The sequence below is a fragment of the Myotis daubentonii genome, chromosome 15, assembly GCF_963259705.1.
Source record: "Myotis daubentonii chromosome 15, mMyoDau2.1, whole genome shotgun sequence".
Taxonomy (NCBI): Eukaryota; Metazoa; Chordata; class Mammalia; order Chiroptera; family Vespertilionidae; genus Myotis; species Myotis daubentonii.
The window spans coordinates 2035877-2061845 of NC_081854.1; the positions used below are offsets into that span (position 1 = coordinate 2035877).

General features: G+C 54.6%; 1 protein-coding gene across 10 annotated transcripts in view; it reads left to right on the plus strand.

Moving 5' to 3' along the window:
- LOC132216033 (saoe class I histocompatibility antigen, A alpha chain-like) overlaps positions 1–25969 on the plus strand; it is a 133172-nt gene that overhangs the window by 72396 nt on the left and 34807 nt on the right. For 6 of the 10 annotated variants that reach the window (XM_059665040.1, XM_059665041.1, XM_059665047.1 and 3 more), the window contains 2 exons: positions 2445–2484; positions 24045–24317. In XM_059665040.1, the coding sequence (XP_059521023.1) occupies positions 2445–2449 (5 nt within the window). In that variant the 3' untranslated portion in view covers positions 2450–2484; positions 24045–24317. Of the gene's footprint in view, positions 1–57; positions 224–363; positions 649–875; positions 1152–1713; positions 1990–2112; positions 2278–2444; positions 2485–23647; positions 23681–23841; positions 23857–24006; positions 24318–25969 lie in introns of those variants that run through there. The other 4 variants (XM_059665042.1, XM_059665049.1, XM_059665036.1 and 1 more) reach the window with 3 other exon arrangements.

The window sequence follows — 25969 nt, forward strand, 5'->3', positions numbered from 1 at the left end:
TCCCTGTTGACTCCTCCTTCCTGATACTCATGAGGATGCCTCATTGCTCACTCCCATTGGGTGTCTGGTTTCAAGAGAAGCCAATCGGCCTTCCATGATATAACCTCTCAGCTGACCCGCCCGGACTCAGATGGTCCCAGGACACCAAGGATGCAGGTCCTGAGCCCCCACACCCTCCTCCTGCTGCTCTCGGGGGCGCTGGGCCTGACCCCCAGCTGGGCCAGTGAGTGCGGGTTCGGAGGGGGCGGCTGTGCGGGGATGAGCGAGGGGACCTGAGGGGGGGGCGGGGGGGGGCGGGGGGAGGGCCGGGGCCCCAGGAAGGCGAGTGTCCAGCCCCGGCCCTGCCCTCCGTCCGCCCCCCAGGCCCCCACTCCCTGAGGTATTTCAGCACCAGCGTGTCCCGGCCCGGTCGCGGGGAGCCCCGGTTCCTCTCCGTCGGCTACGTGGACGACACGCAGTTCGTGCGGTTCGACAGCGACGCGGCGAGTCCCAGGGTGGAGCCGCGGGCGCCGTGGATGCAGCAGCCGTGGGTGGAGCGGGAGGACCCGGGGTATTGGGACCGGCACACGCAGATGGCCAAGGGCCACGCACAGCTTTTCCGAGTTTATCTGAAGACCGCCCTCGGCTACTACAACCAGAGCGAGGAAGGTGAGCCAGGCGCCCAGCCCCGTCACCCCGCCCCCACACCCCCACCCCCCACGGACGGGCCGGGGTCGCCCCGAGGGTCCGGGTCTGAGCGTCACCCCTTGGCGGCGGGACCGGACCAGCCCCCACCCGGGAGGAGCCCGGGGGGATTTTGACCCGATTTCACTTTCAGTTTTAGATTCAGTCCCTGCGGGGCGGGCGGGGCGGGGCTGACCTCGGGGCGGGGTCAGGGTCTCACTCCATCCAGTGGATTAGTGCCTGCGATGTGGGACCCGATGGGCGCCTCCTCCGCGGATACGATGCTTATGCCTACGACGGCAGGGACTACCTCGTCCTGAACGAGGACCTGACCTCCTGGACCGCGGCCGACACAGCGGCTCAGATCACCCGGCGCCAGTTGGAGGCGGCGGGTGCAGCAGAGCTTACCAGGCGCTACCTGGAGGGGGAGTGTGTGAAGTGGCTCCTCCTGTACCTGGAAAAGGGGAAGGAGACCCTGCAGCGCGCAGGTACCAGGGGCCCTGGGGCCGCCCCTCTCCCCGGGGCTGGGGCTCCTACAAGGAGACAGGACAGGGGGTCAGTGTCAGACACCCCTCCTTGGGGTCAGTAGGGAGCCCCCCTGGATGTCCAGGTCAGATACCAGAGAGAACTCCCTTCTCTCAGGGACAGTTAGGGGTGCTGGGAGACCCCACTGAAATAGCCCATTTCATGGCCCTGCAGAGGCTCTGGGAACCTCGGGGACCTTCTCCCTCAGGCCTTGTGTGCTGCCCACACCCACTGAGTCTGAGGCCTGACCCCACCTTTTCAGAGACATGTGGTTTCCACCCAGATCAGGACTAGAAATCCCTTTTCTCCCCAAGAGATTTGCCTCCTGCCCTGGGCTGTGTCTCTCTGCTTCTAGAACTTTCTAAAGACTAGGAGGGCCTTCCAGGTGCCTCTGTCCAGGCTGGTGTGTGTGCTGTGTGCTCCCTCCCCCACCCCAGGTGGCTGTCCACTCTCAGGATGGTCACATGGGCGCTGCTGGGGTATCCATGGTGGATGCAAAGTTCCTGCACTTTCCCCTCCCCTCAGACCCTCCAAAGGCACACGTGACCCACCACCCCATCTCTGACCGTGAGGTCACCCTGAGGTGCTGGGTGCTGGGCTTCTACCCTGCAAACATCAGCCTGACATGGCAGCGTGACGGGGAGGACCATACCCAGGACATGGAGCTGGTGGAGACCAGGCCTGCGGGGGACGGCACCTTCCAGAAGTGGGCGGCCGTGGGGGTGCCCCCTGGAGAGGAGCAGAGATACACGTGCCATGTGAAGCACGAGGGGCTGCCCGAGCCCTTGACCCTGAAATGGGGTGAGGAGGGGCCGTGGGCACAGAGCCTCTCTTCAGGGCAGCAGGGGCCCTGGGGGACCTCAGTGGGGTTGGGGCTGAGGCCTGGGTTCAAGGCCCTTACCCTCCCTTCCCTTCTCCCCCCAGAGCCACCTTCTCACACCTTCATCATCATCATGGGCATCTCTGGGGCCCTGGTTCTGCTGGGAGCCATGGCTGGAGCTGTGATGTGGGGGAGGCAGTGCTCAGGTGGGCAGGGATGGGGTCTGAGTGTGCACTCCAGGCAGTGACAGCGCCCAGGGCTCTGATGTGTCTCTCTTGCCTTCTAAAGGGGAGACCCTGCTTTGGGGAGGGGAGGGCAGAGGGGAGGACTGGGTGGTGGGGAGTCTGTGGGACACTGTGAGCATGAAGTGGGCTTTGAGAACATCACCAGTTACAGCCACTGACCTGAGTCTGTTCATGATGATTGTCCTCCACAGCGTGAGGCAGCTGCCTTGTGGGGACTGAGTGATGGAAGATGTGTTCATGCTCCCACTTCCTGATCAAGAACCTCTGATGGGGGCTGGCCCTGTCCTGCTCCCACACTTTCTGGTCCAACAGAGGAGGGGTGGGCCCTCACTATCGCTGTCTTTACTTCCTCGTATTCTGAGCTGCAAGCTGTTTCTTCTGCATTGAAATGAGGTTGTGGATGTGATTTTGTTCATTGCTTGCCATGATGGGTTGGAGGGTAAATTAAATGAGAAGATTCTAAATTTTGAGGGGAAATAAATATAAACACCAAGAACTTTCCAGAGCCCATGTGTTTGCTGTGCTGAGCTGTGCCAGTGTGGACAGGAGATGTTTTGAAGACCGAGTGTGGTCAGGGCCTGTGCCCATGTGGTGCTCAGTGCATCGTGGGCTTTGACGCGGTCACTCCTCGGCGGGGTCACCTCTCTGCTCCTCTGACCTTGTCCCTCAGTAGAACCTTGTCCACCAGGACCTGTGGTCACTGGAGCTCAGACATCACTGAGGCCTTGACATGTGTCCTGATGCAGCGCATCTCCAGGACCCTGGACAGCGACGGCTACCTGGGCTTGGTCTGCCCCTAGTCAGCCTGGGGCAAACTATGGCCCGTGGGCCGGATCCGGCCCGTTTGAAATGAATAAAACTAAAAAAAAAAAAAAAAAAGACCGTACCCTTTTATGTAATGATGTTTCCTTTGAATTTATATTAGTTCACACAAACACTTCATCCATGCTTTTGTTCCGGCCCTCCGGTCCAGTTTGAGAACCAGTGGTCTAGAGGCTCCCTGATGGAGCTGCAGCAAGTGCTGGCTGCCAGCTGGGAGGCCGTGGGCTGTAAGGTGGGTCAAGGGCACAGGTCAGACCCAGAGGCCCCTCATGTCACACCCACAGGCCCCGCATGTCAGACACACAGGCACCTCATGTAAGAACTGCAGAAGTGAGGCTCTGTCACCTCCATCCTGTTCTGGTCCCCAGAGCTGGTCCCAGGTCCCAGGGGAGGGAGGCCCACCTGTGGGAGGGGTGGGAGGACCCATCACAGAAGAACAAGTGGGCGGGGATAGTGTTGGTTCATCTTTGGAAACAAAACCCAAAACCTGCACAGTGAGCGGAGGTGAGAGAAGAAATGGAGAGCATTTGAATTAAAATATTTAACTAATGACTGCAAAGGGGAGGGAGAGGCGCCCTGTCAGCAGGAGGTGAGGGGGGCACCCTGAGGGCATGTGCTGTCCCCTCAGTCCCGCCCCCAACTCCGACCTTGACCCCGACCCCCCCCCCCCCACTCAGGCTTGAGGAGGTGAGGGCTGAGCCAGGCGGGTGTGTGAGGGCAGAGCCTCCCAGGGCCGCCCTGTGCCCACAGCCAGGCTCTGAGGGGCAGGCACTGTGCTGGGCGGGAAGGGAGGGGCGACTCTTTAGAGAGAGGGCAGGAGAGAGTGAGGGGGAGAGATGCCTCTCCCGCTGGCCTCCTGCCCCCTGATGGGGGTGGGGGGACCTGCTCCTGGGGGAGCTTGTCTGGGAGCCTGCGCACTGTTGGGGGAGGGGTGGCGCCCCACCATCTGACCCCCACCCGGGGCCTTGGCGGACAGGCTGATGGTCAGAGAGCCTGGGGGACAGTCCGCTGACACAGAGGCTGCTGCCCTGGCCGGGCCGCCCAGAGACTAGAGCCCAGCCCTCGGGCCACAGAGTTCTGGGCGCTGGTCCTGGGCAAGGGCCGCGCTGGACCGCAGACTCCTCTCCACGGGAGGCACCAGTCCCTGCATCTCTCCTTCCTGGATCACTGGATGAGGGTGTGTGCGTGTGTATATGTGTGTGTGTGTGTGTGTGTGTTTATATGTGTGTGTACGAGTGTGTGCGCATGTGTGTGTATGCGCGCGCGCGCGTGTGTGTGTGTGTGTGTGTGTGTGTGTGTGTGTGTGTGTGATCTCATGTGACTGTCCCTCAGGTGCCTGTTGGGAGGTGATCACACCTTCAGCGCCAATAAAGACAGGACAGAGCAGGGCGGGCTGCGGCCACAGCGCTCGCTTCCTCGCCGCCCATCCTCCCCGCGGGGCGGACGCCAGCCCTGAGGACCGTCCGCTCAGACGCTGGGGGGGGGGGGGGGGAGGCGCTGCCGCGTGAGCGCCTGCGCCCAGGGGCCAGGAAGGGGCAACGGAACCGGGGTCCCCGCCGCCGACCAGGGAGCCCCTGGCGTCCCCTCAGCCCCGCCCCCAACTCCAACCTTGACCCCGACACCGACTCACGCTTGTCTCTGCCAGAGGCCGCCCGGGCGTCCGGAGGGCTCGGCCTAGGGGCTGGAGCGGCGGCGCTGGCGTCGGGGCGCTCACTGGGATGCGTGGGGCACCGGCCCAACCTCAGCCGCCGGCGGGGCGGGCGCAGGCCCAGCTCTCCCTGCGGCTCCCCGGCCGCGTCCCCAGAAGGGCTCCCGCCGGAGGCCCGCGACCGCCCCCGCTGATCGCTGGGCGCCGGGTCTGGGGTCTGCGCGCTCCGTGGCCCCGACAGGCCGTGACCGAGGAGCCGAGGAAGGACTGCGGACCGCGTCCCGGACGCGGGTGGAGGGACAGGCCGGTCCCAGCAGGGACGGACGGGCGGCCGGGGACGCGGAAAGGAGGCGGCCCGGCTCCCAGCAGCTCTGTGGGTCTGAGTCGTGGGCTGGTCCTGCCCGCCGCCCACTCCTGGAAGGCTTCCTGGGTCGCCCTGCGCCCCGCGGGGGCTCCTCGCGTCCCGGGGCGCTGTGTCCCCAGAGGCGGCCAGTGCTGGGAGCGGCGTGCGCTGTGCCGTCTCCAGGGACGCACAGGGGACGGGCCTGCGCTGAGCGATGGCGAGTCCCAGAGACGCGGTCGGTGACTCAGAGCAGGAGCCGCTCCATGTGGAGGACAAGGGGCTTCTCCACCAACAGAGTCACCTCCTCCCCAAGTCGCCACGCGCCTGGGGGCCGCCCTCCTCTCGGTCTCACAGCGGGAACCTGTTGGAGCGGACGCAACTGCAGAAACTCCTGCCTCCCTCCCTCCCTCTGCTCTGTCCCCGTGGCAACCCGCCCGGGCCCCTCAGCAAGGCCACCAGCTCTGGCTCCCGGGGGAGCCCCCTCTTTCTGAGAGAGAGGAAGGCGCTCCCTCCTGCTGAGCACAGTTTTCAGTGAGAAAAGGAGCCGCACTGATCAACTGTCCTGATCACAGAGGGAGAGGCCATGGCCGCGCACACAGCCCAGAACGCGCAGGATCCTGCGAAATGGGTGCCTGTGGGGTCATCGCCCTGAGGCTCACATTCAGGGAGAATGCACTTCAATTATGGGGACCACACACACATTATAGAGAAAACAAACCACACCCCCACTTTAAAGCCCTGAGGCTGGGCCTGGGAGGCGTGGCCTTTGGGGTGAACATGCCCTTTGCTGCCCCCTGTTGCCGCCCGAAGGTGTGGCTGCAGGAGCCGCGTCCCTCCCGCGGGGGGCGCTCTGCACAGGGAACTCGCCACAGGCCCGCGACTCAGGTGAAGCTTTAAAGGCCCAGGAGCCCAGGGCGGACGCTTCCCACTCAGCTCCCCGGGCTCCTCACACTAAGGTGCCCGCGGGCGGGAGCTGCAGGAGGCAGATGGGGGAGGGGGGCAGAGGCCCCACCTCCACGGGGGTCATGGCAACGGGGCCCCAGCTCCCCCTCCTCCGCCCGCAGACTCCCTGGGGGAGAAGTAAGCAGGTGTGGGGACCGGAACCCCAAAGGGAAGTGGAGTTTCCGGCGCTGCCGGCAACCGGAGCTGGGGACCCGGAGCAGCGTTCACCCCGCGGAGGCGCCTGCACCTCCCTCCTGGGAGGGGCCCCCGCGGGTCGAGGCCCAGGAGGAGCCGCCCCAGCACCAGGCCCGGCTCCTGGGCCGCTGGTCCCGCTCTGGGGCCTGAAGGGGGACGGCGCCGCCCCCGCCGCGGCGCTCAGGGCTCAGCAGGTCTGAGGTCCGCCCTCTCCTGGGACCGTCCTCGGGGCGAGGCCTTTGGGGGAGAAGCCGGGCTGGGCCCCGGGCACCACGGATGGGAACCCGGGCCGCGGGCGCCCCCAACTCGGCATCTCACACAAAGGGGGGCACAGGGTGACCCTCCAGGAGCCCCTCCCCCTCGGGGCTGTGGGCACGTGGGGAGGAGGCGCCTCGGCCCTTCCTGCCTCTCCACCCACAGGCCCTGCTCAGCGCCCAGAAGATGGGTCCTGGGAGCTGACAGGGCCCCTGGGGTTTATCCGCGTCCCGGCTGCGGGGGGCGCTGCAGACTCTCCCTCCTGCGGGGACCTGGGCGCCTGGAGGGACTGAGCTGTGGTTTGATGGTGAAGGGAACTGCCCCTGGCTGTCCTCCTGCGCTCTGGGCCCAGCAGCCTCCTGTCACAGAACATTCTGGAACGTGGCACCCGCTCCCCTGCCTGGAGGGCAGAGCCATGGCTGCCCCTGATGGACAGGGAGCGAGTGAGAGGGGAGCCAGCGGGGCTCTGAGCAAACCCCTGGGTCCCACCCCAGCGCCAGCGCCTCCTGCTCCTCTCTGAGCTCCTCCTCCCCGTCCCCCAGACAGCGCCCCTTCCTGGTGCCTCGTGCGTTTGCGCTGCGGAGTCAGTTTGACCCTCCAGGTGGGTCCCAGCGGGTGAGTGCCTGAGACTGGGTAAGCGCTCCCCTCCCACAGTTACCATGGTGACAGGGTTAGAGCGTTTACACACATCCCATTCTGGGCTTTTAGAACCACAAGGAGAAAAGCCGCCTTCAGGGGCTGCGGGAGCAGCTGGTACTCCAAAGGCCACCGCCAGCTTTGCACGCTGTCTGCACCCTGGGACGGGGCACTGAAGCGGAACCTCTGGGGGAGCCAGCTGAGCTCCTGAGGTCCGTCTGGGCGAGGAGGAGGAGGAGGAGGAGGGGGAGGAGGAGGAGGAGGAAGAGGAGGAGGAGGAGGAGGAGGAAGATGAGGAGGAGGAGGAAGATGAGGAGGAGGAGGAGGAAGATGAGGAGGAGGAGGAGGAGGAGGAAAATGAGGAGGAGGAGGAGGAGGAGGAAGATGAGGAGGAGGAGGAGGAGGAGGAGGAGGAGGAGGAGGAGGAGGAGGAGGAGGAGGACATGGATCCAGGGAGAAGGGAGAAGTTAGTGAATCGCTGGGTGACGTCCACAGACGGAGCCTGAACTGAGGGCTGGGCAGACGGGCCGCTCTGCTCTGGGGAAGCTGGACGAGCTGCTGGAGACCCGCACAGGCACAGCCCGGAGCCGCGCCGCCCTGCGGGGAAGGGTTGGGGGACGCGGGTCCTGGGGGAGGACGCACCCCAACAGGGAGGAGCTGTGCATCAGGAGCCGCAGGTGCCCGTGCCCTCGGCCGCCCGGGGCACCTCGAGAGGAGGCTCAGGAGACCCAGCCACGCGTCCCGGCCACACATAGAACTCAAGGCCAAGTCCCACTTGCAGCCTGAGCTGCTACTGACCGTTGGCGGCTGCGGGCCCAGCCACAGGCGACTCCCAGGCGGCCCTGAGGAACCTGCAGACCTGCGAGTGGGGGGTGGGGAGGCACTCGGGCGCGTGGGGCCTTGGGGCTGCGTGGGGGTCTGATGTCTGCCGCGGGGCAGGGGAGGCCCCGGCAGAGGGCACCCCGACCTCAGGCTGCTTCTGTGGCCTCCGGGGCCTGAAGACTCGGGGACCCCGTGGGCACCCAGCTGCAGCTCAGGGTCCAGGAGCCGCCTGGGGTGGCGACCAGTTCCCTCCGCGGGGAGGCCGGCAGCTGGACCCGCCCGACCCGCGTCCTGCCGCCAGGCCCGCGTCCTGCCCTCGTTTGGGGGTCGGTCCCGGGCCTCGGCCTAGCAGCCAGTGCGGGGGCTGCTCTCGGAGGGGGTGGGGGAGGGGACACGGAGCAGAAACGCCTAGAATAAACCCGGGACACAGCCCACAACCCCCGGGTCCCAGCAGCAGCAGCGGAGATGGTGGCAGAGCCCGCGCAGCGCCCCCTGCGGGCCGGGCCTGGGCCGCCGCTCCAGGGTGCAGAGGGTCCCGATGGCCTGGTTGCTGACCTCAAACTGGGGCCACCGGCGGGTCCCCCCAGGCCCTGGCCCCGGGGCGTCACTATTCGCAGGAGAACCTGTGGAGGAGGCGGGGCCAATAGCCCGGTAACAGGTGCCCCTGTGTCCTCTGAACCGCACCGGGCGCTTCCGGGCACAGGCTGCTGTGTTCCCAGGGCAGAGGCGCTGCTGCAGGTGCTGTGACCAGGGGCGGCCTCTGGGGACATGACTGTGACCGTGTCACTGTGAACAATCACCAGTTCCCACAGGAGAACCCGCACCAGGAAAGGCGCTGGGAGCTGAGCCCCGCTGGGCCCACAGCTGCTTCCCTCCCCCCAGTTGGGAGAATAGAGATGGTCCCTCCTTTTGCATCTTAGGGGTCTCCATGGAAACGCAGAACACAAGACTCCATGCAGGTCTCCAGAGCATTCCTCTCTGCCCTGGTCAGGGAAGGCTGAGGAAACCCAAGGGCATAACTGTCATCATCTCCGATGTTCGGAAAGGCTTTTAAGAAAAGTGTGGATGGTGACACAGCCATGAAGGCCATTGTCTACAAGGTGACTATGAGCCGCACTTTTTGGGGTGGGAAAGGTGAAGGCCAGTGTTGGGGTGGGGGCGGGGCGGGGCAGGGAGGGGAGGGCAGCAGGACCTGTCATAGAAAGAGACTTGTGCTGGGGGAGAGAAGGGCCCACAGCATGGCCCTCCCCCACCAGCCAGGGGGACCTAAGCTGAGAGGAGTGCGTGGGGAGAGGGTGGCCATTGCTGTTCTAGATTTGATAAGGGGTTCATGTCTCTGTCGGTGGGAACTTTAAAAATAAAAACATTACTTAAGGGTCAGGCTGCGCTGGCGTTTCTCAGGGGAAATGGTCTCTGAGAGCCAGGCAGGGAGCAGGCGTGTGTGGCACAGGCGGCTGAGTAGACGCAATGGCGCCTGTCACTCCAACAGCAGGAAGCGAAGAGGCCTTCTCTCCAAGGCTGTCAGGGGCACGGATGTCAGAGCGCTGATCTCATTTGTTTTAGGAAAACTTGGCGTTTCTCAAAGGAAAAAGCAGCCCCATTTCCAGTTGCTCGTTAATTCTGTCCCAACCGGTATATGTCAGCCATTTGTCAATCTCTTCATACTGCAGTGTCTTCTCCTTTCTGGATGACCGACACAGGATCTTAATTACAAGGTTATTTGTACTTGTCTTAATACCTTGAGTGCAATAAAACTGCTTTAAAAATCCTTCCAAATGACTTTAGAGACGTGTCCCAGGTCGTGTCCAGGAGCAAATGGAACGAGCAGCTGAAGCTAGTAACACTCACACCGAATTGGCGAAATAGCTCAGCTGGTGAGAGGGTTTACAGCTGGGAAGAGCAGAACTCCCCTGGTAAGGTAAAAAAAAAACCAGGGATTTGGGCAGGAAAGTTTGCCAGACCTCTGAGCCCAGAGAGTCGGAGGGAGACCGCGTGGCAGACAGCCGTGTCCCTTGGGACAGGCACAGCCCCTGACGGGGGAAAGGAGAACCGCGGGATTCCTGGCGCCGCCAGGGAAATTGAGAGCTGGGTTCTGTGATCACGGAGGACTGAGCCTAAAGGGGGCAGCCTGAAGAGCTGACCTGACCATGCAGTCCCGGTAAGAGAAGAAGCTTACAGAAACCAAGCCTTCCCCGTTTCCGCGGCCGGCATTTGTTTGTTTGTTTTCACTGAATCCTGTTCATGGGACATTTCGGATACAGACACTCACCTGTGCTGAAGAGAGGGAGAGTGTGCTGGGGAGTGGAATCTGGGGAGAGACTGGGGAAAGAGGGGGAGCCGGGAGAGGTGGTAGTGAATTGAGTGCTGAGACACCCCAGAGACCGGGACTGGGGCAGCCACCCGCTCCTGAGAGGGAGTCTCCTCCCCCCAGCCCCCAGGCAAGGAGCACAGCCACATCCAGATTCCACCCTGTTCGAGATCAAGGATTAAGATAACCTGATCAGTCCCTGGGAGTTAACAGGGTCTGGCCTATAGGGGGATTTTCAATCCCAGCAACAACATAGCGCCGGTAACTAACTAATACGCAGTCAGCTCTGGGCAGTGAACTTCCACTGGACAGAGAGGCCCTATAGCCTCAGAGGCCAACCCCAGAACACTGCCACCCAGAGGCTGACCCACAAACTGACTCTTTGCTAAACACAAAATAAGGCAGTCTGGGAAATAAATGCGGCATGCTTTAAAATAAGGACTGTGGTTTACAACACAGAGGAACAGTATATCGCAGGGAAACTCAAGACTCTCCTGAATACCTGGAAGGTCTAAGGCGAGCCACACTGAAGAATAGAAGAAACGAAGGACCTTCACTACTGCAATTTTTTTTCTTTTTTCACTTTTTAACTAAGAAACCAATTTTTTTTTCATTCTTTTTTTTTCTGTTCTTTTTTTTTTCTTTTTTTTTCTTTCTTTTCTTCTTTTTCCATCACCTGATTTTACCCTTTTAATTACTACCTTCTTATTTTTAACCAGTATTATTACTGCTACCATTTTACCATTTTTTAAAGTGCCATTTTATTTTTTCTTTATTTTATTTTGGGATTAGTGTTCACCATTCTATTTTCATCGTTATATTATTGGTTGTTTCTAGTTTGCATTCATATCCAGGGAGCTGTTGCTGGAATTTGTTGGGATTAATGGCTGTTCTATAGGAGTATTCTCCTCATATAAAAAGTCTCTTCCCTCTTCCACTTCATTCTCTCTTTTCACTCTTTTTTTTTTTCTTTTCTTTTCTCGCTTTTATTTTCCCCCTTCCTTTTTCCCAATTTCATTTTTGCACTCCCTTTTTTTGGTCCCTACTTTTCTTTTCCTTTTTCTCTTTTATCTTTTTCTCTTCCTTCTTCCTTATCCCCTAATTCTCTTAATTCAGGTGGTCACCTTTAATTGGGGTTATTAATATCGTGAATATATTTGTGTATAGTGCCTGGTACGTGGTGCCTTGTTGTGTTGTATTTTGTGCCTTTAAATCAACGCAGCAGATCCAAGCAACAGCAACCTCCTGAGCACCTCATCCTCTGCTGAGGAACAGCAGCTGTACGTGAAACCTCGCCCCACCAGCCGGAAGAGCCACCACAGCTGTGAACAGCACCCACCAGAGGAGCTGCTGCCAACTGAAGAGCAGCTGCTACCACAACCGCCCGAAGAGCAACCACAGACCAAGGAGTCACTGCCACCAAGGGAGCAACCACTGAACAACTCAACGTCTAGATATGTCAGTGAGATCAAACATGGGTAGACAAAGAAACCCCCAAAGGAAAGAGAAGGAGGACTCTCCAGAAAAGCAGCTAAGTAATACAGAGGCATGCAACATGACAGATAAAGAATTCAGAATAAGGATCCTAGAGTGCATAAACCGGATGGAGGAAAAAATCGACAACCTCTGCAAGAAGCAAGAAGAAACAGATGAAAAAATCGATAACATATGGAAGAAGCTAGAAGAAACAGATGAAAAAATCGATAACATATGGAAGAAGCTAGAAGAAACAGATGAAAAAATCAACAACCTAAGTAAGACCCAAGAAGAAATGAAGAGTGATATAGCTGCAATGAAAAACTCCATTGAAAGTATCAACAGTAGACTAGGAGAAGCGGAGGACCGAATAAGTGAATTAGAAGACAAGGAAGCAAAACACACCCAAAATGTACTGCAATTGGAGAAAAAAATTAAAAGACAGGAGGAGAGCCTAAGGGAGCTTTGGGACAACATGAAACGAAACAACATACGAATAATAGGAGTACCAGAACAACAGAAAGATGAACAAGGATTAGAAAACCTACTCGAAGAAATAATATCAGAAAACTTTCCTGAGGTGGGGAAGAAAAAAGTCACACAAGCCCAGAGAGTCCCAAACAAGGTGAACCCGAAAAGACCCACACCAAGACACATCATAATCACCATGGCAAATGTTCAGGACAAAGAGAGAATCTTACAGGCTGCAAGAGAGAGACGGAAAGTTACATACAAGGGATCTCCCATTAGATTGTCAAATGACTTCTCAACAGAAACACATCAGGCCAGAAAAGAATGGACTGAAATTTACAAAGTGATGCAAAGCAAAGGACTGAATCCAAGAATACTCTATCCAGCAAGGCTATCATTCAAACTTGAAGGGGAAATAAGAAGCTTCACAGACAAAAAAAGACTAAGGGAGTTTGTCACCACCAAGCCAGCAATGCAAGGAATGCTAAAGGGACTGGTATAAAAAGAAGAAATAAAAAGCTCAGAAAGAAAACAGCCACACACACACACAAAAAGAAATGGCTACAAACAAGTACCTTTCAATAATAACTTTAAACGTAAACGGACTAAATGCTCCAACCAAAAGACATCGAGTGGCTGAATGGATAAAAAAACATGACCCATACATCTGCTGTCTACAAGAAACCCACCTCATTAGAAGGGACTCACACAGACTGAAAGTGAAAGGATGGAAAAATATCTTTCAGGCAAATGGAAAGGAAAAGAAAGCTGGGGTAGCAATACTTATATCGGACAAAATAGACCTCAAAGTGAAGGCCTTAACAAGAGATAAGGAAGGCCACTTCATAATACTAAAGGGATCAATACAACAAGAAGATATAACCCTGGTAAACATATATGCACCCAATGTAGGAGCACCCAAATTCATAAAAAAACTCCTGGAAAATATCAAAGGAGAGATCAACAACAATACAATCATAGTAGGGGACTTTAATACACCATTGACAGCACTGGATAAGTCCTATAGACAAACAACCAGCAAAGATACAGCAATCCTAAATGACTCACTAGATCAGATGGACTTAATAGACATCTTCAGAACACTTCACCCCAAAGCCAGAGAATATACGTTCTTCTCAGGTGCTCATGGGACATATTCAAAAATAGACCACATATTGGGTCACAAGCAAAGTATCCCCAAATTCAAGAAGATTGAAATCATAAAAAGCGTCTTCGCAGACCACGATGGCATAATATTAGAAATAAACTACAATAAAAACAACCCAAAATACTCAAACACCTGGAAGCTGAATAGCATGCTATTAAATATTGATTGGGTTACCAATGAGATCAAAGAAGAAATTAAAAACATCCTGGAAACTAATGACAATGAAAACACAACAATCCAAAACCTATGGGAAACATTGAAAGCAGTCCTGAGAGGGAAGTTTATAGCTCTACAGGCCTATCTCAAAAAACAAGAAAAAATGGTAGTAAATCATCTAACTCTACAACTCAAAGAATTAGAAAGAGAGCAACAAGAAAACCCCAGAGTGAGCAGAAGGAAGGAGATAATAAAGATTAGAGCAGAAATAAATGACATAGAGACCAAAAAAACAATACAGAAAATCAATGAAACCAAGAGCTGGTTCGTTGAAAGGATAAACAAGATTGATAAACCTCTAGCCAGACTCACCAAGAAGCAGAGAGAGAGGACCCAAATAAATAAAATCAGAAACGATAGAGGCGAAATAACAACAGACCCCACAGAAATACAAATGATTGTTAAAAAATACTATGGACAGCTCTACTCCAACAAACTAGACAACCTGGAGGAAATGGACAAATTCCTAGAAAAATACAGCATTCCAAAACTCAATCAGGAAGAATCTAAAAATCTCAACAGGCCAATAACTATGGAAGAAATTGAAGCAGTCATCAAAAAGCTTCCATCAAACAAAAGCCCAGGACCAGACGGCTTCACAGGGGAGTTTTACCAAACATTCAAGGAAGAACTAAAACCTATCCTCCTCAGACTACTACAAAAAATTCAAGAGGAAGGAACACTTCCAAGCTCATTCTATGAAGCCAGCATCACCCTAATACCAAAACCAGGTAAAGACAACACAATGAAAGAGAATTACAGGCCAATATCCCTCATGAACATAGATGCCAAAATCCTCAACAAAATCTTAGCAAATCGGATCCAGCAGTACATCAGAAAGATCATACACCATGACCAAGTAGGATTTATCCCAGGGATGCAAGGATGGTACAATATCCGCAAATCAATAAACGTGATACATCACATAAACAAATTGAAAGAAAAAAACCACATGGTCATATCAATTGATGCAGAAAAAGCATTTGACAAAATTCAACACCCATTTTTGATAAAAACTCTCAGCAAGGTGGGAGTAGAAGGATCATACCTCAACATAATAAAAGCCATATATGACAGGCCCACAGCCAACATCATACTCAACGGACAAAAACTAACACCATTTCCCCTAAGAACAGGAACAAGACAGGGATGCCCCCTCTCACCACTCCTGTTCAACATAGTACTGGAAGTGTTAGCCATTGCAATTCGGCAAGAAGAAGAAATAAAAGGCATCCAAATTGGAAAAGAGGAAGTAAAACTGTCCTTATTTGCAGACGACATGATATTATACATACAAAACCCTAGAGATTCCATCAAAAAGCTACTAGACTTAATACATGAATTTGGCAATGTAGCAGGATACAAAATTAACCCCAAGAAATCTGAGGCATTTCTATACACCAATAGTGAACTTTCAGAAAGAGAGATTATAAAAACAATCCCGTTTACCATTGCACCGAAAAAACTAAGCTACCTAGGAATAAACTTAACTAAAGAGGTAAAAGACCTCTACTCAGAAAACTACAGGACGTTGAAAAAAGACATAGAGGAAGACATAAACAGATGGAAGAACATACCGTGTTCATGGATTGGTAGAATCAACATCATCAAAATGTCCATACTACCCAAAACAATCTATAAATTCAACGCACTTCCCATTAAAGTACCAACAGCATACTTCAGAGATCTAGAACGAACTTTCCAAAAATTCATCTGGAATAAAAAAAGACCCCGAATAGCTGCAGCAATCCTGAAAAAGAACAAAGTAGGTGGGATCTCAATACCAGATATCAAGTTGTATTACAAAGCCACTGTTCTCAAAACTGCCTGGTACTGGCACAAGAATAGGCATATAGATCAATGGAATAGAATAGAGAGCCCAGAAATTGGCCCGAACCAATATGCTCAATTAATATTTGACAAAGGAGGCAAGAACATACAATGGAGCCAAGATAGTCTCTTCAATAAATGGTGTTGGGAAAATTGGACAGATATATGCAAGAAAATGAAACTAGACCACCAACTTACACCATACACAAAAATAAACTCAAAATGGATAAAGGACTTAAATGTACGACAGGATACCATAAAAATTCTAGAAGAATCCAAAGGCAAGAATATCTCAGACATATGCCGAAGCAATTTCTTCACTGATACAGCTCCTAGGGCACTTGAAACTAAAGAAAAAATGAACAAATGGGACTACATCAAAATAAAAAGCTTCTGCACAGCAAAAGAAACCATCAACAAAACAACGAGAAAACCCACTATGTGGGAAAACATATTTGCCAATGACATATCTGATAAGGGACTAATCTCCAAAATTTATAGGGAACTCATACAACTTAACAAAAGAAAGATAAACAATCCAATCAAAAAATGGGCAAAGGACCTAAATAGACACCTTTCAAAAGAGGACATTCAGAAAGCCAAGAGACATATGAAAACATGCTCAAAGTCACTAATCATCCGAGAGATGCAAATCAAAACAGCAATGAGGTACCATCTCACACCTGTCAGACTGGCTATCATCAACAAATCAACAAACGACAAGTGCTGGAGAGGATGTGGAGAAAAAGGAACACTTGTGCACTGCTGGTGGGAATGCAGACTGGTCCAGCCACTATGGAAGACAGTATGGAGTTTCCTTAAAAAACTGAAAATGGAACTCCCATTTGACCCTGTGATCCCACTTCTAGGAATATATCCCAAGAAACCAGAAACACCAATCAGAAAGGATATATGCACCCCTATGTTCATAGCAGCACAATTCACCATAGCTAAGATCTGGAAACAGCCTAAGTGCCCATCAGTAGATGAATGGATTAGAAAACTGTGGTACATCTACACGATGGAATACTATGCTGCTGTAAAAAGGAAGGAACTCTTACCATTTGCAACGTCATGGATGGAACTGGAGAGCATTATGCTAAGTGAAATAAGCCAGTCAATAAAGGAAAAATACCACATGATCTCACTCATTCGTGGACAATAGAGACCATTATAAACTTTTGAACAATAATAGATACAGAGGCAGAGCTGCCTCAAACAGATTGTCGAGCTGCAGCGGGAAGGCCGGGGAGGGTTGGGGGGCAGGAGGTAGGGGGGTAAGAGATCAACTAAAGGACTTGTATGCATGCATATAAGCATAACCAATGGACATAAGACACTGGGTGATAGGGGAGGCTAGGGGACTGTCTAGGGCGGGGGGATAAAATGGATACATATGTAATACCCTTTGTAATACTTTAAGCAATAAAAAATAAATAAATAAATAAATAAATAAATAAATAAAAATAAAAATAAAAATAAAAATCCTTCCATATGTATATGTTTAGGACACATATGGTTATTTCCTTAGGATAAATGCCTAAGAGACATTTCTGTGCATAATGTGAGCATATTGATTATCGTGTCTTTTAATACATGTTCATTGATTTCAGAGAAGAAGAGAGAGGGAGAGACAGAAACATCAGTGATGAAAATCATTCATGTGTCTCCTGCATGTCCCACACTGGCGATGTAGAGAGTCACCAGGGCATGTGCCCTGACCCTGCATCATACGTTCACCTCCTGGTTCATAGGTTGATGCTCAACCAGCTGAGCCACACCAGCCCCGGGGAATGTGAGCACATTGAATGGCTGAGACTATAGGTAAAAGCTTCCTGTAGAAACTGTGTGCCTCCAATTGCTTCCATCTTTTCCACAGTGTGTTTCCCTTCCATCTGGCTGATACTCTCATCATTTCCTTTCATCTTTGCCAAACCGATGGATTATAATTTCATTCCTATTTTTCTTATTCCACATTCTCATTATTGTTTACTTGTGTTCATTAAAATACAGTTGTTTGACATTTGCATTTCTTCTTTTCCACATTGTCTCCTCATGTGCGTTACTTGTGGATTGGGTGGTGGATGCTGTTAGATATTGGACTTCAGAGAGAAGGAGAAGCAGCCCCCGCGGGAACTGGTCTGACACACGAGGCCTCAGTGCTGTCGGGAGCTGGCCCGGAGCTCACAGCTGGGCCGGGTTCCTCTCCTGTTGGACACAAGTCACCTCTCAGAGCATCACCCTCAGACATGGCTGTCCTGAGGCCCTGACAAGGGAGTCAGAGCAAGACCCACTCCCTGCGTCTCAACACAGACACACACAGGGCCCCGCGCAGCTCACAGAGGACCCCACAGCTCCCTGCGCTGGCTCCTGGCAGCAAGGCTGCTTCTCCCCAGCGGCACCTCCATCCTCATTGCAGGCGGCCTTGTCCCTCGATGGTCACTGAGCTGCCCACCCATAGAGCTGCCCCTCCTGACACCCCCATCTAGAGCAGCCTGCTCCCCAGACCCTCTCCCAGGCCGCCCATCCAGAGCCCACACCCTAGATGTGTCCTCTCTCCCCCCTTCCCACTAGGATGCCCCATAGCCCCCGTGGGATGCATTCTCCCTCCAGCCATGATGACGAACCCACCTCGCCTGCCCACAGGGAGCCTCCTCTGCTTTGGCTGAGCAACACTGGTCCACGGGTCCCTTTCTCTGTCAACATCTTTGTGCGTCTCTGAGTTTCATTCTGGCCCTGAGTTTGTATCTCTGGGGTGTGAGGTTGACATAGACAAGTTTTGTCTTTTCCTTCATGGTTTTTCATCTTTGGGTCTTGGATGGAGAAATTCTCAATCCACAACTGTAAATGCTTCACATATCATTTCATCTGGCAGAGAGTATCCCAAGGGTGAAGGGAAACAGGATTGTTAGAATACTGGGGGAAATTAAGGGGCAGAGCAGTAGGTAAGGGATTCTAGGGGGGAATCTACAGGTGACATCCTCTGCTTTATGTTCTCTCAGTATGTGTGGGGCCTACAGGGAGCTGCTGTCTGTTGGGTTCAATATCCATTTTCTCTTGCGGTAAAGCCCTGTGTGCCTGCCCATGTTCACCAGGTGAACAAACACAACACCAAGGTCCCAGGTGATGGACACAGGATGGCTGCAGTGAGGAGCGTTTGTGAACCCTTCACCCTTAGCGGGTAACTCTCATTTGAGTTCATGACTGTGCACCTCGGTGCTAAATGCGTATTAATTACACTCTCCTGGCAGCTGTGAGTGAGGGTGTATCTGAGACCCCCACACACAACTGAAGTCAATGACACATGAAGACCCATGGCTTCCAAGTGAAGAAAACTGTCACCTCCATCCATCTATGAGCCACATGGTGCCCTTGGGTGCAGAGACTGGAAACTAACAGCATCTAGCCGGGCTCTGTCTCATGTGGCAGCTCCACGACCCCCACGGCGGCTGAATTAAAGGTCCATGACATGCAAGTCCCCCTGCTCGGCACAGGAGCCACGTGTCAAGGGCTCAGTGGCCACAGCAGCTGCTGGCTGCCAAATGGGAGAAACTGACGCAGAGTGAGTCCTCGCTCACAGAATGTCCTGCTGGACAGACTGCTCTGCATGTTGTCTGGGCCTCAGGTCAGAGCACTCGGCCCATTTGCATAAATGGGCCAAGATGGCTTCTCCTACAGACCACATCAGGTTTCCATCTGGGGTGTGAGAACATACTCAGCTGGGGTATAGAAACCGCAGTACGTTTTCTGTGGGACTGGTGTCTTCAGCCACAAACTGTTCTGAGTTCTGAAGGGGAAACACCTGCCCCTCCACCTCCCTCCCAGGCTGAGGACACTTTCTGGCATAGAATATCCAGGGTGAGTTCTCTTCTAGAAGGTCCCAGGGGCAACGCTGTGAGCTCAGTTTCGGGCTCAGGGATTCCGCCTTATGGAAAGGGATTCTGGGAAGAAAATAGGAGGCCAAGTCAGGGGTAGGGTGGGAGACACCCCCAGGTTTATCCGGAGGTAGCTTTCTCAAAGTTTAGTCTGTGGAACCCTGAAGGATCTGAGAGCCTTTCCCGGGAGGTGGGTGGTCAACACTTTTTGCAGGAGATGGAGGACATCCTTACCTTTTCACTCTGCTGACATGGGCGCTGAGGCAAAGATGAGAGAATCATTGATCTGCTGCCTCCTGCACAACCCACACTGGGAATTGAATCCGCAATCCAGACATGTGCCCTTGACTGGAATCAAACCTGAGACCCTTCAGTCCGTAGACTGAAAATCTATCTACTGAAACACACTGGCCAGGGCCCAGTTTAGCTTTTAAATGACACAGTTGAAGGAGGTGAAAGTATTACCTTTACTGAAGCCTCATCCTTCCATCCACATTTTAAACATCGTGGCCTCCGGTGGAGATGCCCCAAAGGTGAACGCGGTGCCTGCATCGCCCACAACCACAGGACAATGACCACCACCCTCCCCACAACCAGCCTCAGAGCCGCCTGGAACCCGCCCAACAGGATCCTACAGCGGCCACAGACTCAGCCACAGAGAGCGGCCTGCTGGCTGCCGGAGGGCAGGGGAGGGACTGGGCCCAGCAGGTGAAGGAGGAGGAAACACCACATGGTCCTTACAGTGTGGTCACGGGGAGGGAAAGGACAGCACAGGGAACACATTGTAACAACTACACATGAGGTCACATGGTACTAGATGTATGGGCATGATCACTGTATAAGTTATATGAATGTCTAACCACAGACTTGTACACCTAAACTAATACAATATTGTAAATCAATTATATTTGAAATATTAAAAATATTTTTAAAAAGAAGATATATGTATTTTGCATTCATTACAAAAATAGATTTCCTTAACTGTCTTTAATAAAAATGGAGGATAAAAACCTTTATATGATGGCCTGGGAAGTACACAAAAAACACTTCTGTTACATCCCCAAGTGTCATGTACCAGGGAGATCATGTGTGGGCGCTGAGCTAGCCTCTTTCTCATGGGATCCCATGTTTACTTTTTTTTTAAATTGAGCCCTAGCTGGTTTGTCTCTATGGTTGGAGCATAGCTCTGCGGACTGGAGGGTTCCAGGTTTGACTCAGGTCAAGGGAACCTGCCTGGGATGTGGTCTCAATTCCCAGTAGGAGGTGTGCAGGAGGCAGGGGATCCATGATTCTCTTTTATCATGGATGCTTCTATCTCCCCCTTCCTATCTGAAATCAATAAAAATATATTTAAAAAATAATTGTTTCAACCTATTTGACTCCGTGAGGGTCACTATGATAGAGGTCACCACACAAACAGGGTTATCTGGGCGCCTGCCTGTGTGTGAGGCTGCACAGAGATGGTGACACCAAAACCTTGGAAACTCCCTGAACAGCACAGCGCCCGGGCCGGGCCTCGGGGACAGGGTGACGGCGCCCCGCGCGGGAGGAGGGGCAGGACCGAGTCCCAGGGCCCAGGCCTGTGCTCAGGGCTCCGCAGGGGACAGAGTCTGGGGGGCAGCTCCGTGTGGGGGACTCCCCAGCGCCCTGATTTCCCTTCTTCTCTCCCAACCGATGCTGGCGCCTCCTTTCTGGAGTCTCGTGACGCAAACATACTTCTCACTCCCATTGGCTGAGCGGTTTCTAGAGCAGCCAATCAGCGTCCCCGCGGCTCCAGGTTATAACTCCTTGGCAGAAGTGCCCGGACTCAGATCCTCCCCGCCCCCCCACCGCCCCCCCACGACGCCGAGGATGCGGGTCCTGAGGCCCCCCACCCTCCTCCTGCTTCTCTCGGGGGCGCTGGTCCTGCCCCCCAGCTGGGCCGGTGAGTGCGGGGTCGGAGGGGGTGGCGGTGCGGGAGGAGCGAGGGGACCCGGCGGGGGCGCGGGGCCGGGAAGGCGCGTGTCAGCCCCGGCCCTGCCCCCCGTCCGCCCCCCAGGCCCCCACTCCCTGAGAAAATTCTTCACCGTCATGTCCCGGCCCGGCCGCGGGGAACCCTGGTATTTCGAAGTCGGTACGTGGACGACACGGAGTTCGTGTGGTTCGACAGCGACGCGCCGAATCCGAGGGTGGAGCCGCGGGTACCCTGGATGCAGCAGCCGTGGGTGGAGCAGCTGTACCCGGGGTATTGGGAGGAGCGGGCGTGGTGGGTCCAGAGCAACCAACATTTTTTACGAGTGAACCTGCAGATCCTGCGCGGCTACTACAACCAGAGCGAGGACGGTGAGCCGCGCGCCGGGCCCGTCACGAACCCCCTCCCCACGACGGGCGGGCCGGGGTCGCCCTGAGGGTCCGGGTCTGAGCGTCACCCAGAGCCGGCGGGAGGCGCCTGGCCACTACTGGGGAGGAGCCCGCGGGGACTTTGACCCGATTTCACTGTCAGTTTTAGATTCAGACCCCGCGGGGCAGGAGGGATGGGGCTGACGGTGGGGCGGGGTCAGGGTCTCACACCCTGCAGGTCATGCGAGGCTGCCACATGGGACCCGATGGGCGCTTCCTCCGCGGGTTCTATCAGTACGCCTACGATGGCACCGACTTCATCGCCCTGAACGAGGACCTGACCTCCTGGATCGCGGCCGACATGGTGGCTCAGATCACGAAGCGCAAGTGGGAGAGGAAGCGCAAGTGGGATGCGATTGATTTTGCGCACAAATTGGAGATGAAGCACAAGTGGGAGTCGGCTACTTTGGCGGAAGTGATGAAGTTCTACCGGGAGGTCACCTGCATGGAGTGGCTCCGCAATCACCTGGAAAAAGGGAAGGAGACCCTGCAGCGCGCAGGTACCAGGGGCCCTGGGGCCGCCCCCTCTCCCCGGGGCTGGGGCTCCTACAAAGAGACAGGACAGGGGGTCAGTGTCAGACACCCCTCCTTGGGATCAGGTAGGGAGCCCCCTGGATGTTCAGGTCAGGTACCAGAGGGACCTACCTCCTCTCAGGGACAGTTAGGGGTGCAGGGAGAGGCCCCTGAAATAGCTCATCAGCGGTTCCCATGGGCCTTGCAGGGGCTCTGGGACCAACGGGGATGTTCTCTCTCAGATTTTCTGTACTGCCCATACCCATTGTGTCTGGGGCCTGACCCCAGCTTTTCTGAGTCACGTGGCCTCCACCCAGGTCAAGACCACAAATCCCTTTTCTCCCCACAGAGACCTGCCTCCTGCCCTGGGCTGTGTCACTTTGATTCTAGAACTTTCTAAAGACTAGGAGGGCCTTCCAGGTGCCTCAGTCCAGGCTGGTGTGTGGGCTGTGTGCTCCCTCCCCCACCTCAGGTGGCTGTCCACTCTCAGGATGGTCACATGGGCGCTGCTGGAGTGTCCCATGGCAGATGCAAAGATCCTGCATTTTCTCTCCTCCCCTCAGACCCTCCAAAGGCACACGTGACCCACCACCCCGTCTCTGACCGTGAGGTCACCCTGAGGTGCTGGGCGCTGGGCTTCTACCCTGCAGACATCAGCCTGACCTGGCAGCGTGACGGGGAAGACCAGACCCAGGACATGGAGCTGGTGGAGACCAGGCCTTCGGGGGACGGCACCTTCCAGAAGTGGGCGGCCGTGGGGGTGCCCCCTGGAGAGGAACAGAGATACACGTGCCATGTGCAGCATGAGGGGCTGCCTGAGCCCCTGACCCTGAGATGGGGTGAGGAGGGGCCGTGGGCACAGAGCTTCTTCTCAGGGCAGCAGGGCCCTGGGGGACCTCAGTGGGGTCGGGGCTGAGGTCTGGGGTCAGGGCTCTCACCCTCCCTTCGCTTCTCCTCCCAGAGCCGCCTTCTCACACCTTCATCATCATCATCCTGGGCATCGCTGGGGGCCTGGTTCTGCTGGGAGCTGTGGCTGGAGCTGTGATGTGGGGGAGGAGGCGCTCAGGTGGGGAGGGCTGGGGTCTGAGTGTCTGTCCCACTGGGGGTTCAAGCCCAGGTAGACGTGTGTCCCGCATCATTCATGGGAAGCACCATCCCCACACGTGTGATGGCCAGTGTGGGGCTCTGTGCTCACACTTACTCTGTAGTGAGGTCTGTGGGAAAATGAGGGACCCACTTATCACCTGATGATGCTGGTGGTGGGGACCCCGTGCCCAGCAGCCCCAAGTCAGAGGGCAGGTCCTTGCTGAGCACAGACCTCCAGGAGGGCAGTGGATCCAGTCCCCACACATGCACTTGCCTCAGGTTCCTGGTCCTGCCCTGGGTCTATACACAGGGTTCTGGAAACTTCTCTGGGTCCAAGGTCCAGGGCTTCCTTTAGGACCTCATGGCCTTGCCTCCTCCCTGGTCACTCACGGGTGTTTTCTTCTTGCAGATGGAAGTGGAGGGAGCTATGCTCAGGCTGCCAGTGAGTATGGAGGGGGGACCCCTGAGACCCTGTGATTGTGCAGATGAGATTCATGGGGGCCTCACCCCCATGGTTCCTCCTTAATCTCTTGCCCTGGGGCTCTGACCCTGTCCTGGTGTGTCCCCCACAGGCAGTGACAGCACCCAGGGCTCTTATGTGTCTCTCTCGGCTTCTAAAGATGAGACCCTGCCGTGGGGCGGGGTGGGCAGAGGGGAGGACTGGGTGGTGGGGAGTCTGTGGGACACTGTGAGCATGAAGTGGGCTTTGAGAATGTCACCAGTTACAGCCACTGACCTGAATCTGTTCATGATGCTTGTCCTCCACAGCGTGAGGCCGCTGCCTTGTGGGGACTGAGTGATGGAAGGTGTTCACGCTCCCACTTCCTGACTCAAGAACCTCTGATGGGGGGCTGGCCCCGCCCTGCTCCCCACACTTTCTGGTCCAACAGAGGCAGGCTGGGCCCTCACTATCTCTGTCTTTACTTCCTTGTATTCTGAGCTGCAAGCTCTTCCTGCGACATAGAAATGAGGTTCTGGAGGTGACTTTGTTCATTTCTTGCCATGAAGGGTTGGTGGGTAAATTAAATGAGAAGATTCTAAATTTTGAGGGGAAATAAATATAAACACCAAGAACTTTCCGAAGCTCATGTGTTTGCTTTTCTGAGCTGTCCCAGGTGTGGACAGGAGATGTTTTGAAGACCAAGTGTGGTCGGGGCCTGTGCCCACGTGGGGCTCAGTGCATCGTGGGCTTTGACGTGGCCACTCCTCGGCGGGGTCACCTCTCTGCTCCTCTGACCTTGCCCCTCAGTAGAACCTTGTCCACCAGGACCTGTGGTCACTGGAGCTCAGACATCACTGAGGCCTTGTACCTGTCCTAATGCAGCGCTTCTCCAGAACCCTGGACAGCGAAGCTTTCCTGGGGCAGGTCAGCCTGGGCTCAGGGCTAGATGGGACCCAGTACCCACCTTCTGGGTGTTTGTTTTTTCTTGGGTTTTGTAGATATTATGCCTGTTACTGTTTTCATGTGTAGGTTATGGTCTCACTGTCTGGGTGCCCCCCTCTGACAGCAACAGGGTACATGTTCCCCATCATTGTCCCACAGGCCCAGCGCTCCCTGCACACAGGACCCCGCAGTGTGGAGAGATGGGTGTTCAGGCTTCTCCTGCTCCTGCCTCCTTCTAGGGCCCTGTTTTCCCCTGTCAGCCCCTCCCTGCTGCTCCTGAGGGGTCCTAGAACTCCTGGGTTCTTGAAATCACAGTTGAGATGATAAATATGTAGACATCATCAATAATGATCCTTATTCGGTAATCATTTTGTCAATACCATTTATCATATAAAATCCACAACAATCAATGTGAAACGAATGCTGTCCTGGGTGATGTTAAAGTCAATTCCTAATCTAAGGAAGTTAATAAAGTTACATGAAATTATTCAGGAAATACGTTTCCCTTTGAGAAGTGCAGCTGTTCAAAGAAGTGTCTCTCTCTCTTTTTGTAAGGAATATTGAAGATTTTATGTAAATTTTATCTCAGGGTGTATATGAGCAATACCCGCCTTCCATGGGCACATGTCTGATGTTGGACTTGGGTAACATCACTCCTGCGTGAGAGGAGAGTTTATTTCCTAGAGGAAGATAAACACATTGGAGAATGAAGAGTTGTTTTGCCCATTTTCTGTATGTTTAGTCCATTCCTATTTCTGTGAGATTCTGGCGTGTTACAGAGAAAATCAAGGTAGGAGCTTGGTTTTCAGTGAGTTGCTTCTCACACCTGCATGTTTTTACCCGGCTGGCCCTCTAATTTGGCGGATGGGATGGATAAGCCCTTTTAGACAGTGTGGAAGGTGCCAGGTATAGAGGTGCCACTTGGGTTTCCAGTTCATCACTGAAATGTAGACACGGGGTTCTGCTCCCACTCGGGGTGCAACATGAGCTTTGCCATCTTGGGGTCCATCTCCGCTGCCATGGTCACTGTCCCCCTGGCCCAAGCCGGTGTCTCCATGGTGTGTCCCTCACAGAGTCACCCCCTGGCCTGCAGCACGTTCTCCCCTGCAAGGCCTCCCTGTGAGTTCCCCTGAGACCAAAGGCCCCCACAGCACCTTGACGCCAGCGGCCCTGTTACCACTGCCACCTGCTGCCCTCCATTGCTGCTCTCTGCGTCCCTACCTCAGGGGACGCTCAGTTGGCTGATGCAGACTTACCATGTCCTGCTTCCTGCCTCCTGGCTCTGTTTCCCTTGCTGCTGATTTTAAGGGTCGTGGAGCGCCTGGGACCCTGTGCTGCTGGGTGTGA